Source organism: Canis aureus, chromosome 21, assembly GCF_053574225.1.
Source record: "Canis aureus isolate CA01 chromosome 21, VMU_Caureus_v.1.0, whole genome shotgun sequence".
NCBI lineage: Eukaryota > Metazoa > Chordata > Mammalia > Carnivora > Canidae > Canis > Canis aureus.
The window spans coordinates 11,884,420-11,900,536 of NC_135631.1; the positions used below are offsets into that span (position 1 = coordinate 11,884,420).

Genomic DNA, 16,117 nt, shown 5'->3' on the forward strand with positions numbered 1-16,117 from the left:
AATCCTGGTTGTCATTACAATAGAATAACTATGTGTTTAATATAAAACAAGGAATTGCAAGCACAGACATCTTGGGGCTTTCTTCATGGATTATTTCTCCTTTATAAGAACTTTGGTCTTAATCAGCCCTGGCTAGTTCCCTACTGACTATAAAATTCAGGCCCTGCCCTTTGCCTAGTGCCAGAGGCTCTTCCTCCAGAGGCCAGGGCTGTAGCAGCCACCTGGAGGACCTAGGGTGACACAGTCCCCTTGTTCCTGCCCACCTTCTGGAGCGCAGGAGAACCATTGGCTGCTGCACTGATCTTCCAGTGGTGGGAGTATTTCTTTTGGGGGATGTTAGAGAAAGAAGTCTCTAGCTCCTACCTAATTTTTCTTCTCGAGAATGAAGTCAGAGCCCCAAGAGGCCATGGCCAATGCTTGCATCCCTGCTTGTATGTAGCCGCTTTGATTCGATGCTCAAGCAAAGCCATCAGGGTGCTTGAGTACACACACACATGTGCACATGTACACACAGAGAAAACTTTATGATTTGGCAGTTCTACTCACTCCCATAGGGACATACCTTAAAGAACCTCGTACACAGAACAAGAGGACATGCACAGTAATGTCCCTAGCAGTCCGGTAATAGAAAAAACAAAGCAACATCTCCATGTACATCAGTAAGAGAATGGGATTGTGGCCTCCCCATACAATGGACTAGGATACAGCAGCAAATAAATCAATAAGTAAATAAACAAATGAACTAGAGCTACCTATGTCTGCGTGGGTCAAGCCAAAAATTCTAATATGGAGCCAAAATAGTGGGATGCAATCTAAATCACGTCGAAAACACACACAAATACTCTTACGCTGCTCAGAGTTGGCAAATACCTGGAGTGAAGGGATGAAGACTTGCTTGGGGTGGGGAGAAACACGGCGGTCTCCTGAGTGAGACCGAGGGCTCTTGGATGGCATTTGCCACATTTCGTAAAACTCAGCAGTGGCTTGTGAGCGTTTATCAAATTATTGTTTGTGCATTTTATAGGTGTCAAATATTAAGTGAAAAGGAAAAAGAAAACACCGGGCACCTGACCTAGTTCGAAATTATTTATTTACCACTGAAAGGTTTTTCGCTCCCAAGTATGACACCAGACATAGGACTACAATGTCTCATGCGTCTTTTTGTGCTTCGGTTCATGATTGCAAAACAAACACACACTTAGCACTGACAACAGGAAACACAGGCAGCAGAAACAAATCACAAGGACTAGGTCTCTCTTTTGGGGGTCCTCGCCTCGATTTGGCTTAGGCCGTGGCTACCTTTCCATCCCAAAGGAACTGCCCCCGGAGAGCCTCTCTTCCAACTTACCCTCTCTACACAGCGTCATTTGGAGTGATGGGTCACTCAACCCACACCAAGGTCATCTCTCAAATTGAAATGGATAGACCCGTGCCAGGTCTTGACCGATGGGCACTCGGCCAATACACACTGATTTGATGTGAGAAGTGGAGTCACGGATTAATGAGGGTGGACTCCCAGTTCTCGATCCCCATCACCGCATCTAGGAAAGAACCAGGTCATCCTGGGGGCCCCAGCCCTGTCTATGATGGGTTCTCACTTTATTTTCACCTTGTTCCATGCCCTTTCTAGAAAACACTCCCTGACCAAGTACAAGCTGCTCCTTTCAAAAATGATCAGTTGATTTCACACAAGCTCAATTACTTGTGGTTGGTAGTAAATTGTAAATGTGTCTGGTACCACGTACGCGGATGCGAAGATTACTGAAGTCTGTCGACTTGGCAGTCTGGGCAATTTACAATTCACCAAGATGGAGTTTTGGTGGAAAATCACAGCAAATATATTCTCTTCTAATCATTAGTTACATTTATACGGAAGCTACGAGCTCTCATCAGGTGGAGGGGAGTACTCACATGTGAATGTTCAGGCCGACTGCTGAGATGGCAGATGCTTTTATCATTGAGGACTCAGGGCAGACTGATTTTTATGTCACTTCCATAAGGTGTCTTTTCCTGTCTACTTCCCTAACCAATCTTCATTCATTAATTCATTCAACAGATATTTAATGAGGCCCCACGAGCTAGCTTTATTCTAGGTTTCTGGAACACAGCGGTGAACACAATGGGCAAAACCACCTGCAAGACCTATCTTGTTCCTGCGCATGGCTGCTAAGTGAGATGTTCTGTGGTGGCATTTGACTCCTATCAGGGGCAATCTTTAGTTTGGAATCTGGAAATCGAAATCCTTGAGGTACAAAGGAATGGATGACTGGGATGGGATGGGATGGCCATGGGCAGAGTTGATATTTCTGGCATCAGAGGCTCCCCAACCCACCTCAGACATCCTTCAGTACAACTGTGGGGCAGGTGCATAGATTTCTAAGGAAGCAGAACCCATGTTTCCTGATTTTCAGTCTAGAATCCAGACTTTTCTACATTGGAGTAGCGGATGTTGCCAAGAAGAGAGTACTGGTCAGCCCACATAGGAAATGTTTTGTTTTCTTGTGGCCATGCCAACCAAAACCGGGAGACCAGAGTGCGAGGGGAGCCTCAATAACATGTTATAGGAAATTACTAACAAATGCTTTGCCTAAAAAAAACTTGGCAGGAGGTGGCCAACCCTAATGAGCAAGATTTCCAATTATCTGAAAGACTTTCCAATTAAGCGGGGATTCGATATTTTTTTTTGTTCGGATGCTTTTCTACAGCACAGAATGGGAAAGTCATGACCAACGGTGATGAGGCCCCTGCTCCGGTTCTCATGGAGAGGCCAAGAATGGCCTGACTTGTTGCAGGCATGAAGCATGGCCCTTACCCACCTCGCCTGGGGGTTCCCTTGTAGATCACAGGACTGGGTGACAATTGAAAGCCCAGTTTGGATATCAGTAGCGACGAGCCCAAATGCAGAATCCACGGTTCTGGAAGTGCCTGGGATGGTTCTGGCACCTTCCAGTCATTGTCAGCTGCCATCTTGAAGCTTAAAGATGATCTGCGGGTGGCCACAGTTTGTTTTTAGCCAGGGAGCGCCTAGAGTTTCTGAACGCTAGTTCATCATTCACAGAGCTAGAGTTGCCATGTCATTGGGCCTATTTTACAGGTGGCCAACAACAGAACCCAGGGATCCTGGTTCATGGGCAAATATTATACCCACTCAGCAAGATTCAGCATTTAATTGACCATGTGGACAGCTGTTTGGAATAAGAAGGTAGGAATTTGAAACCTAGCTGCTGGTTACTTACTGATGAAAGTGGCGGCCCCGAAAATTGAGGAAGGGAGGCACATTTGCAAAAGACTCTCTTTTCTTATTTCAAGATCCCTTCTTCTCTCACTTCCACGTAGCCAGATACAATGGACTAAATCAATATGTGCCTCACACTGAATTCCTCCCGAAATGGCTGCAATGCTGAGAAAGATGGATCTGTCTCAGAGGGTCACTTTGGTGATGCTGGTGGGTGTGACAACTAGCGCCTGGTGACGACCAGGGGATCCCACCTATACCTTGTTAAGGAAGATCTCCCCGAGTATAACATAAACTGATTTTGAGATAAAACAACAGAGTTCTTCAATAAAAAGCACAAAGTTCAATCCAAGAACAGGATCTGAAGAGCACAAATGAAAACATTAAGAAATAAAATAATTAAAATTAAAAAAAAAAAAAAAACCAGAGAGGCCTCCCAAATTTCACACAGACAGTTGAGATGTCCAGCATCGGAGCTGGCTGCCCCAGGGTGTTGGAGTCCCGACCGGGACTCTGGGAAAACCTGTCTGGAATGTCGCAGAAGGGATTTCTCCGAGTGCACTGCTCCAACCTCTGCATCAAAACCACATGGTGCTTGTTAAAAATGCAGATGCCTGGGTTGTGGCCAGGAATATTGATTTGGAATGTCAACAGGTGGGCCCCGGGGGATCTGCTGGTGATCTTCACACACTAAGGTTCGAGAACCTCAGTTACTGGGTTACTGTCATGGGTCAGGGGCACAATTTCATGCTGGCTAAGAGGTCATCCCACCTTGACACTCCCTAACTCTAGGAGTTGATCCAGGATACTTTATTTCCTCCATCAGTTTTGAAATGCTTATTTTTAAAGACCCCCATTCTTTGTAGACATTATTCCCCACATTAAACTTTCCCTGCATCTGGCCTGACCCCACCTGCGAAACCTGCCCATGGGCTGTATTTGACAAGTGTCTCTTCCACTGCACAGATGAGCAAAATGCACTCTGCAGTGCAACCCAAATGTCCTGTTTCCACACACTGCCCTGCTCATGTTTTTGAAACAAGAATGTACTAAGAGAGGGACGGGGTCTTGGCCTTTGCAAACACATCTGTCTCCTGGGTGTCAGAATGAGGATGGGGTACAAAGAGGACGTTGCAGAGAAGAGCAGGGCTGGACGGGCCGGGTTGTGCCCGAGAAGGGAGGAGCCCAGGTGGCTGGCTACAGATGCAGCTGGTGCCACATGGCGATCTGCCGGCGAGGGTTCTTGAGCATCTCCTCCCAGTGGCTGCGCTCAGAGCCCGAGGCGTGCAGGCCCAGGCTGCAGTGGCCAAGCGCACAGCTCTGCCCCTCCTCATCCTGGCCCAGCACCTCCAGCTCCACGCTAGAGGCCTGCAGCAGCTCATCGGGCAGCTCGAACATGATCATCTCGTTCCACACGGGGTTGATCTTGTGCTTGGCCCGTTTTGTCTGCTTCTTCTTCAGCTTCTGTGCCTGATGCTTTAAGGTCACCTTGACAGAGACATCTGGGGGAAAGAGAGAGACAGAAGGGTGAGCTTGTGGGGTGTGGTGGGCCCAGGGTGATGCTCCTTCCTAGGGCTGGAGAGACAGCATCTCTGGCTGAAGATCTACACCGAGGCTCCCCCTCTCCAGGCCCACCCCTTTCTGCAGCCATCACTAGGTTATGCATTTGGTCAACAATTATTAAATGCCTACCCTGAGGCACTAGACCTGGGGGTACAGCAAAAGTTCTTGCCTCCATAGATCTTAGACTGTAGTGTGGAAAACCAACAACAGTATAATACATCAGGGTGGTCACTGGGTGGCCCACGATTGGGTCAGGCTGGAAGCGCAACTTGCCATGCACCCTTGCAAGTGTCTTCATGTCCCACATCAAACCAGGTCCACAATAATGGCTCAGGTATACTGCAGCTATGATTTTCAATTCAGACCAGAAAAACTGAGCCATCCCTATGCCTTTATCCCATCGGTTCTCCATCCAAGCATTTTTGTGGATTATTCAGATAGAAGGTCTCCTGCTGGTTGGTTCAGTTCTTCTCTTCTGTTGGTTTATAAATTTTACTTGAGCACCCCAGCTTCATAGGGTGAGGGTGAGGGCAGACTGCCTTGGCCCCCACAGGTACTGCACCACTAGAGCTGCCCCCCCCCCCCCCAGGACATCAGCACAGGTCACAGGACAAGCTTGCATGGAACACCACAAGGCTCAGAAGCTGGATTATGTTTTCATTAGTCAAGGTTCCTGAAGCTAATGCGAGAATAATTGTTCCTCGGTATTTATGGCTATAATTATCACCCCCGGGTGGCTAGTTTGTTATTTCAGCAGATAGATTTGAGAGACAGTGTTGTGTTGTAATTGTCCTGACAGGAGCTGTAAAAAAAAAAAAAAAAAAGAGCAGGAAGCAAAGAATTGTCTGGAGGGGATGAGGAAAGGCACTGAATTCTGACACTTTGGCTGGGGACTCTGTCGGCAAGACCAGCTCTTCTGATTTCATTTGCCCCAAATTCAAAGGTTCTGAATGCGGTGGTAATTCTTTATTTGTATCCTGCTATAAATATCTGTTTATTTATATCCTGCTATGAACACTTGGCTCTGGGTCCAGGTATCACGCTGCTAACCAGTGCTGCTTGCTTTCCTGCTCTGACAAGAGAGCCTCTTTGGTGCCCAAGACTCGAGGTCTGTGCTGGGGGATCCAGAAGGAAAAACTGAGGCTTCCAGAATGTTGAAGAGATGCTTACTTGGGTATATGGGGCACAGACGCCCTAGCTTCGGGCCGCCTCAGCCCATGCACCCACACACCTTCTGTCAGCACCCACACTCAGCTGGTGTGGGGGTGGCAGGTTGGCAAAAACTGAGAAGAAAGAAGAGACTGGGGTGGGTGTGGGGCACACAGTGATAGCGAGCTAAGACAGGAGGGCAGCCTGGCCTTCCTGACAGCTACCAGTGAGGTGCATCCAGCCCAGTGGGGGTGACAGGCTGAGCTACAGTCCAGATACTCCTCTCTGTGGCTACGGTTCGATCCTTAGTTTCTTCTGATCACGAGTAAGACTGGTTCTTCACATGTGGGTCTGCAAGGTAGGGAGCTCTAGATAGGGCGTACCCAGGCCCGAGGAAGGGATTGGCTCAGGGGTAAATGATATGAATTTAAAGAAGAGCGTGTGATCTCACTCACCCTTTCCCAGGAGCGCCTTGGACTGGTTCGAGTGGAGGTTCTTGGCCTTAATGAGCACGACCAGGAGGCGGTTGGCAGCCGGGAGGTAGCTGATGGACACAAGGACCTCTCCAGTTCCTGCAGATGGCTCCTGAAACAGAGAGGATGATGTAGGGGAGCTGCACTTAGGGGTGGCTGCTGACCCATCAACTAAAGCTGAGGCTGGGGTCACACTGGACTTGTACCCGACAGGCATCCCAGAAACCTTTTACCCACCAACAGTACCTTCCCGCAGAAGGGAGGAGGGCACAGAGGAATTATGGGCAGCATGTGCTTTAATAAGAACTTTTCATTTGCACAAAATGTGATTTTCTGAATATCAAGTATTCAAACCCAACACAGAAAACAGATCAAAGAGATGACACTTAGCATGTGGCAGGGGCAGAGGGCCAGGACCCCTTCTGACCCTTCACTACCACCACCCCTACAAAGTCTTGGGGTATCTTTATAGAACACTAGGGTTCTAGGGGACACAGTTTGAGAACCATTGCATCCACCGGTCAGGCTCCTGGGGCAGTGGGGAGTTGTGATTCATTACTCTGTTTGAAAAGATAATTCTTTCCAGCCCCTGTAGGGCTGAGAGTCAATAATGTGATGTACGAATGCTGAGCAGGGCCTTGCTTGGTCAACAGAATGGCCAACTGTGTCAACAGAAAAGCTGGGCATGCAGTGGTAGGAAGGGCCCCAGAGACCACTGGCAATAACCACACTCTGCGGGAGGTAACGGATGCCTCCGTGAAGCATCCAACATGCCTCTCCTCCGTCTCTGGCTTTAGAGCATCTCTGCTGAAATTCCTACAAGAATTTGGAATTTTGGGATGCCTGGGTGGCTCAGTGGTTGAGCATCTGCCTTTGGCTCAAGGCGTGTTCCCGGGTCTGGGCATCGAGTCCCACATTGGGCTCCCACATTGGGAGGAGCCTGCTTCTCCCTCTGCCTATGTCTCTGCCTCTCTCTCTCTTATGAATAAGTGGTTAAATCTTTAAAAAAAATAATTTGGAATTTCAACAAACCCACCGAGGGACATAAATGACCCAAAGAGCCCCCTAGGAGGCAGATGTCTGTCACTGACCCAAGTTGGTACTGAGGGTATAGACTCTGGCACCAGACCATCTGGGGCTGAGCTCCAGTCATACCATTCCCTCGCTGTGCACCCTCCAGCACGCTACCTAACTTCCCCACGCCTCCAGTTCCTCGTCTGTAAAATGGGAATAATAATATATCCCGCCAATGGGCCCGGCCCACAGTAAGCGCCGTGGAACTATCCGCTGAGATTATCACCATTGATCATCAAGGAAGGACAACCAGCACTTTTTGAGATGACTAAGTGGGAATATTGTTTCTGGATGAAGAGGAGCCAGTCTGGGTTTTGGGAGGGGGGCTGGATGAGGCTGGCCAGCCCTCTGCCCGGGTCACCCCTGTCCTCTGTGGGAAAAAATATCTTCAACCTGACCCCAGTGATTCAAAAGGCCCTGAGTAAATAGGTCACATGACAAAATGATTCAAGAGCTGCCAGGGACTTTGGCAATGACAGGAATAATAGCAGCTAAGACTAATTAAACACTTACTATGTGCTCGGTGCAATTGCATCATCTATCCCACTAGGCTGGAAGCTCCACAAAGCCACTGCCCAGCAGGTAGCATCCAGCTGACACACAACAAATACTTGTGAGAAAGAAGAGTGAGACATCCTACTGAATCTTGACAACAACCCTAGCGACACTAATCTCATTCCCATTTTACGCAGAAGACCTTGACTCTGAGAGGGCACGTCACTGCCTGAGGTCATGTAGCCAAAGTAAGGGAAGTAGCAAAGCCGAGCCTTGAACGGAGGTCTAGTCTGACACCGAAGCCCGAGTCCTAACCCGGGGCTTTTCAGACGTCTCATTCCACAGTGAAGGAAGTGGGCTCAGGGACCTGTCCGGGCACCCAGAGGGGTGGCAGCAGGGCTGCATGGACCCCAACCTCCCGATTCAAGATCACTTCTTGGAGGTCCACGGTTGGCCTGGGCTGTAGCTGGGGACAATCCAGCATCAGCGTCCTGTCTCCCCTAAGCCAGGTGAGAGGAGTCTGGGCCCGTCAGCTGGTGAAGGGCTTGTCAAGAGCCCCGGATGAGCCCCACCGGCTGTACCACAGCCCGGCGATCTTAGCAGCCTCTACCTCCTCGGCTCTGCTGCTTCAAGTACCTGCCGACAAAAATAAGGCTTCCTTCACCCTCACCCTGCCCCCGTCTTTCTCCTGGGCTCTCCATGAGTCATCCAAGATGCCCTTGGAGTGGGTTGCTCCATGATCCTTGGTGACGCACATGCCACATTTTGGCTGAGCGTCTTCTGGTGCGAACTGGGGCACGGACAGCCCCTTGGTTAACCCATTCTGGCCTAGAGGAGAGAGGCTCCGGGGCCGCAGCCACTTGAAGGTTGCACCCATCTCATTCACATCAGCTCACACGCTCCAGTTGGGGCCAGGCCCACCCACCCTCACCCGCCTGGGGTGCCAGGGCCTACGTCTGCCAACATGCTGCCTCTGACATCGCTCACAAGCGTGGAAGCAGGCTAGTGGGCCATGAGGGTGAGGGTGTCTTTGTGGCACGGTAGCACCTATGAGCATGATGCTGAGGACAGTGAGCACGCCGTGATGGGATGGGCTTCCTCTTAATGACCGCTGTGTCCCCAGCTCCTGGCACCTGCTGGAAACCGGCAAGGTATTCTTGGGATGAATGAACATGTTTTGCTCTTCTAGGAGGGAGGGACAGCCCATCCAAGACTTCCCCCTGGAGAGGCTAGATCGGCCCCCATGGCACGAAAGTCTCCAAAGCCCTGGGGGAGCCCCTCCACTTCCAGAGAAAGCTGGTTTACCAGCTGAATAAACCAATGTGTCAGATCCTCTTCCCCGGCTGTGATTCTGTTCAAGTCCCAAATCACACACTCATTAGAGAGCGTGCTTCGGAACAGCCTGGTTCCAGCTGAGAATGGCTGTCAATTTTTATCGACTTTCTGAGCCTGGGAAAGAAAGAAAAGTAAGGCGAGGAAGAGATGGTAGCAGAAAGGAGGGGGGGCAGGTGTCCCCATCGGCCGGAACCATCAGGAAAGGCTGTGGCCAATGGGGCCTCCCATGCAGCAGGGCACTTCCATGGCACCGTGGCGAGGACACAGCACCCGACCTACAGCCAGACCAACCTGGACGCAAGGCCGAGCTGGTGGCGTCCCAGCTGGGTGACCCTGTATGGGTTACCCAACCACCCTAAGCCCCAGTCCCCGTGTCAGTAAATGAGTCACAGCGTCGTTTCCACCTGGCTGCTTTGAGAAAGAACTGAAGTGACGTTCCAAGCACAGGGATTGATAGATGGTGAGTACTCGAAAATGAATGCCCTTTTTAGTATTTTTATTACTCGAGCACAGGAGTCACTGAATGCTTTCTGTGAAGGGCCAGGCAGTAGGGCTTTGTGGGCTAGGTGGTCTCCCGATAAGGCACTGACCAGCTGCTTGAGACTGGTCCCCAGAAGGTTCCATCCATGGTGGCAGGCCCTGACCCGAGGGCCTAAATAACCACACACTGTCCTAGGGTCCTGACCTCTCCAACCCCTCGCTGCCCAGACTGTGAGGAACAATGGCTTGCTCCCAAATGACCCCCCTCTGAACAGTGCAGCCTCTCGGCAGACCCCTCACATCCACTCTCGGCTCCCCCGGCAGCAGAGGCGTGGGGAGAACTGTCCCAGGGCTGGTGGCCACAGAGAGCTCTGAGCTCTGGGGCTGCCCCAACCCAGTCCGTCCTTCAAAGCTCAACACAAACACCACTTCACACCAGGCCTTCTAGAACCCTCCATCAGGGCACTTCGGTTAGGCCTCTCTTAGATGTCCTAGGATTCAACACAGGTCCAGTATCATTGCTTTCATCGTCACTCGCCTGCTCCAATGTATCCCTCTGGCCTGTAAGTTCTATGGAGAGAGGGGCTCTATGTGGTGTCATCTCCGGTGCAGTGCGTGGCGCACAGGAGGGACACAGGGAGCGTCCCATGAACTCAGATGGGGATATTACTGTCAGCGTTCGAGCCAATACACTCATAACATGTTTTCCGTGATGGCAGGGGCTTCTTTGCATGGCAAGCTAGACGCAAAACCAGACGCCAGGAATTCCACAGCCTGGGCTATGCGTCTGCTCTAGCCTTCCACCCGGTTCACCACTCCAATCTTCCTTGCACGTGCGCATCACGCACACCCACACACTGGGAAGGTTTGTGAAACTTGCTGGCCCAGTGCCTCCACCCCAAGCTCCACTACCAGGTTTCACCTTTCCCGGCAAGGGGTTACCCTACCTTAACCGAAGTCTTCAGCTCACCCCACTGGGCGGCCCCCAGAGGCACAGACACCCCGTCCAGGCCCAGGCGGAGCTCCCCCACCACGCTGTGGCGCGAGAAGCGGTCGCAGGTCCGCAGGGTCAGCAGCAGGGTGGCTGTGGGCAGCTCCTCCTCCGCCAGGGGGAGCACCAGGCCTTCCTCCCAGGTGGTGTGCAGCTGCCGCTTCCTCAGAGCCGTCTGGGCCTCCACGGTCCGGGTCCTGTTGGTCACGCTGCCTTGGATGTAGCAGTCACAGCCTCCGTCGTGGCCGCTGGTCACAGCTGCAGCCAACGAGACAGGGCAGGGGAGAAGCACAGGTGGGCCCGAGCTGCCGGGTCCGGCTTCGTGGTCGTGACCTCGGGGTCTGAGAGCCTCGGGCTGACCACCGTGGCTTTGTGGAATCACCTCTCAGTGAGACTCAGAAACAGCAGCTTCCCCGAGGTGGCCAGTGTCACACACACTGTCCCCAGACCACAGGGACACTATGGGGTGCTTCCCAGAGACCCACCCTCTGCCTATGAGGTGTCCCCGGGTTGCCAGGCCCCACAAACCTCTAATGACTTCTGTGCTCTGATACTGTACCTGTTTGTTCTGTCCTTTAAACATTTACCACATAACCACTGGTGACACGACTCGCTTGGCCACTACCTCTGTCATTCTCTTATTCTAAACTTGGGTGTTTTTAATGCTTCACAGTGTGAACTGATCCAGAAACTTGTACCCGTGATGCTCTTCTGGCTGGCTGCTCAATGATCCCCTGGGAAATGGTAGCTGACCTTTCCCAGGAAGAGAAGGTGAAAAACTGAAGCCATGTGTCCTGCTAGAACTTTCCACCAAGCTCCAGGGGAACTGGGGTTTAGTCCTGACTCTGGCACCAATAGCTGGAGTGATCTCAGACAAGTCACCTGATTGCTAGGCCTCAGTTACTAATCTGCTAAATGGGACTGTTGTGAAGACCAAATGTCATAAAGTATGTGAAAATGCTAAAAAAAAATCTTGAAAGAACATAAAAAGGAGAAACACTCCCTAGAAACAGAAAATTTAATACAGAAGGCCAATTTCTCCTGCTCACAGCTCCCAGGAGCCATAGAATGGTCCACTGTTAACCTCAATTCCTTTGCAAAGCCTCAGCTTTGTTTGCTGATGGTAAAGTGAACTGGTGGGGTAGGGAGACCAGGGACATCCTGACCCCCTCGGAAAGACTGCCCAGTTCTTGGATTTCAGCAGCTTCACCGCCCATTCAGAACACCCTCCACATCCGGCACAAAGCCCCATTCAATGTCAAAGGCACCTGCGGCAGGGTATGGCTAGCTGTTCACTAAAACCCCCTTCCTCTTTGTGCCGAGCACCTGCTAAGCCACATGTCCCAGGCTCCTTGGCAGCCAGTGGCCATGTGACCGAGCTCCAGGGGCGAGCAGGAGTGACGCATGTTCTGTGCAGGCCATGCAGGCTTTTAAGGGACGGTTGTGCTCTCTCCCTCTTCTCCCTCTCTTTCCACCTGCTAGGTTCAGATGACAAGGAGGCCTGGGAGGATTACGGAGCCCCTGATGGAAGGAGCCTGGTCCCCGAATCCCCTTTTGGGAGAAAGATATTTGCCAATCAGGATTCTCCACTTTGGAGGTTATACGAGAGGGGCCGGGAACTATACACACATTTCAGGGTTCGTTCATTACAGAGTGCTCCCTCGGGCCACAGATGCTCTCATCCCCCCTGCCCAGCTCCTCCGGGGGAGACGGACACATGGAAGCCCGTGAAAGTCAAATAAAAGTAATACCTTCCAGACGAGTCACAAACAGTTCTGCTTTCTGCTGGTCATAGTCCAAGCGGTAGTGGAGTTTGGGGGCTTGGTTCCAACTGGCAGCCTTTTCTGGGTTCCAGGCCTCCATGACACACACATCCTCCACCACACCTGGTAAGAGAGGTAAGGCCGTCACTGCCACCCATGCCAGGGACCTGTCTTCTAGATCCTGTCTTTCCCATCTGCCACCTATGCCATGAATATAAACCGAAGTCTCTCTAGCTGAGTGCCAAGTCGTGGTGGACACATCAGAGTGATGCCTGATGTCCTGGGATTATATATTTTTTAATATTTATTTATTTATTTATTTATTTATTTATTTATTTATTTGTCACAGAGAGAGCACAAGCAGTGCTCTCACAAGAGGGAGAGGGAGAAGCAGGCTCCCCGGGGAGCAGGGAGCCCGACACGGGGCTTGATCCCAGGACCCCGGGATCATGACCTGAGCTGCAGGCAGATGCTTAACCAACTGAGCCACCCAGGTGCCCCTGGGTTTATAGTTTGAAGGATGGTCACAGCCTAGTGGCCATGATATGGGCTTTGCTGTCACACTTGAGCTGCCAAGTGATAGTTACGTGACCCTGGACAAGTGACTTCTCAGTTTCCTCATCTTTACACTGGAGTTAATCATAGTCCCTCTTTTCTAGAGTTACTTGCATGAAATGAAGTAAAGCGGGGAAAGTACATGGTCCAGGGCCCGGCCCACAGTGAGCTTTGAGTAAGGGAAATTGTCACAGCCTGTGTGGCCCTGTCGCCTTGTTTCAGGCAAGCCAAGCCCAGCCCATCTCCACCTGTCCCAGACTCTAATCCCTGCTCCTCTCGTGTTCACAGCTGGAGATAAGTGTGAAAGAGTGAGGCTGCAAGGGGCAAGTGGATGCTGGGGAAGGTCAGGGGTCGTGGTGGAACTTCAGGGGAGGCTGAAGAAATGCTTGTGGAATGAATGAATGAATGACCGTATCTTTAATTCAGAAGTTCCTAAAAACACAAATATTGCTCATTCTGTACCTCATTTGAACAGGAGCCAAACATCTGGGAGACTGTCATGAGTCAAACATATTCCAAGAATCAGAGGATTCAGCAGCTGTAGCAGACTCCACTTCAGGCCAATTGGAATTTTTAAATTTTTTTTTATCTTCAGAACAAATTTAGAGAGTAGATATTTAAAGGACTATTTAACTTCCAAATGGTTTGTTATGTGGTGAAAAATTCCCCTGGTGCATCTAAGTAAGGAACAGATTGACCAGGCTGTGACCAATGAGTAAAACAAAACCAACACACACGCAGGACCCATGTGGCTTCCAAGGGCGCCGCACGGAGGACCACAGCAGGGTCAGTGACAGGAGGGGGCCTGCCTGGCACCCAGAGCTCTCTGCTCTCAGATGACCTCAGCCTTCAAAATCAAAACCAGACCAAAGCTGGCCCCACTTGGTAATGCAGGGATGGATTCAGCTTCCAGAAACGGGACGCTGAGCTACACAGAGAGCTGAGGATCGTCACGGCTGGGAGCAAGACATGTCCAGCATCCTGGGGACAACATCCAATAGGCACCCCCATGCCTCTGGCCAATACTGCTGAAGAATCAACTCCTGATTGCTTTCTGTCGAGCCAGTGCTTGGCTTCCGGGGTGGGAAAAAAGAATGAGGAATGACGACAAAGAGAAGATGAGCTAATGTTCTGAATTCTTCAAAGTTCCAGTCTCTGACACACTCTCCTGCTCTTCGTGGTGGAGAGCAACCGATCCTGGCTTCATCAGAGCTTTGAGAAATTACGATTCTGATCACTACCCCCAAGGCTCCTCATGCAAGCTCTTCCCCACCCTCCAAGCTTAAGCTCTCAAGTCCTCCATATTAATATTTTTAGCTCTCAAGTCCTCCATATAAATATTTTTATCTCAAGTCCTCCATATTAAATATTTTTACCTATTTAAAACAGGCAGGTTGGATCACCTGGGTGGCTCAGTCTGTCAGCGTCTGCCTTTGGCTCAGGTCATGATCCTGGGCTCCTGGGATCGAGTCCTGCATCAGGCTCCCTGCTCAGCAGGGAGTCTGCTTCTCTTTCTCCCTCTGCCCCTCCCCCTGCTCATGCTCTCTGTCTCTCAAATAAAAAGACCATCTTTAAAATAAAAACAAAATGTAGGCTGGAGTCTAAAAGTGAAGCAGATTCATTCATGCTACAGGCGCTACATGAATCTGTTCTTCAAGAAATGCCAGGCTAATCACCATGGTCCTGGGTAGGTCTGGGTGGAAGGGTGTCTGTCCACTGGCCACATGGGGTACACCTGGACCCGGGCCAGGAGATGCACAAAAATCGGGGTCAATGTCAGAGCTGCTTCCTCTACTGCCATCTCCTTGTCCAACCACATGCACAAAACCCCCAAACCACACAGCCATCCATTCTCCCGGCCGTATTTCTTGCCTCCTTAAGAAAGCCTGAATGCGGGCAGCCCCGGTGGCGCAGTGGTTTAGTGCCGCCTGCAGCCTAGGGTGTGATCCTGGAGACCCGGGATCAAGTCCCACATCAGGCTCTCTGCATGGAGCCTGCTTCTCCCTCTGCCTGTGTCTCTGCCTCTCTCTCTCTCTCTCTCTCTCTCTCTCTCTCTCGTCTCTATGAATAAATAAATAAGTAATCTTAAAAAAAAAAAAAAGAAAGAAAGAAAGCCTGCATGCTCCTTTGGGTTAGGGACATGTCTGCTTTGCACATCTGCCCCAGAGCCCAGCACAGCACTGTACCCTGAACGGTGTTCTATCTTGAAGTCCACACTGATGAGAAGGAGAGAAACACAATAATAACAATATGTTGTGCTTACATCCTTTGGGCCACACCCTGGGATGAGTACTTTATATATGTTATTTTATTTACACTTCACTACAGCCCTACTGGGCAGATAATTCTGCAGTCCCATTTTTGTGTATAAGGAAAGTGAGGCCCAGAAAGGTTAGCAACAGGACCAAGGCCACACAGCAAGTACATGAAAGGGCAGAGACTCGAACCCATGATGCTGAAAGCCCACGATCTAATCACAACTCTTCTGCATGACTTGGAGGACCCTCCACTGCCCAGTGGGAAGCTGGAGGTCTGGGAGGGAAGCAATGCAGCAATAGACCTGCAGGAATAAAGCACCGTAGCTCCGGCCCCAGGCCCACCTGCTTGCCCAGAGTCCAATGCTATGGATGCTGGGGCTGGCCATGTGCGGCATCTACAGAGACGCCGTTAGGCAGCCCCCCTCCCGCCCCCTCCCCCAGTCCTGCCTATAAAGGAACCGGGGGCAGGAGACCCCTACCATTCTGAGGAAGGATGAACAGCTCCTCTGTGACCTGCCTCTTGAGGCGGCTGTCATTCGGGGCCTGGGGGCTGGCAGGTGCAGCAGGCTCCTCCGTGGGCTTCAGAGTGTAGTCCGCATAGTTGATGACCTCCGGGGCTGTCACAGCCGGCCTGGGTCCGTAGATGTCTGGGAACTTGAGGAGGGCTCGGGGCTGGACGGGCTCCGTGGACTTTTTAACATTGAACTGCAAACACACATCGCTCGGATTAGTCCATGAGGGGACCG

At 51.0% G+C, this 16,117-nt stretch overlaps 1 protein-coding gene across 1 annotated transcript in view; it reads right to left on the reverse strand.

Annotated features, from left to right (window-relative positions):
- Window positions 1-1,073: 1,073 nt before the first annotated feature.
- SYT13 (synaptotagmin 13) overlaps window positions 1,074-16,117 on the reverse strand; it is a 44,524-nt gene continuing 29,480 nt past the window's right edge. The window contains exons 2-6 of the mRNA XM_077862994.1: window positions 15,851-16,076; window positions 12,547-12,681; window positions 10,752-11,053; window positions 6,403-6,532; window positions 1,074-4,737 (exon numbers count right to left, since the gene is read on the reverse strand). Of these exons, the coding sequence (XP_077719120.1) occupies window positions 4,433-4,737; window positions 6,403-6,532; window positions 10,752-11,053; window positions 12,547-12,681; window positions 15,851-16,076 (1,098 nt within the window). The 3' untranslated portion in view covers window positions 1,074-4,432. The remainder of the gene's footprint in view (window positions 4,738-6,402; window positions 6,533-10,751; window positions 11,054-12,546; window positions 12,682-15,850; window positions 16,077-16,117) is intronic.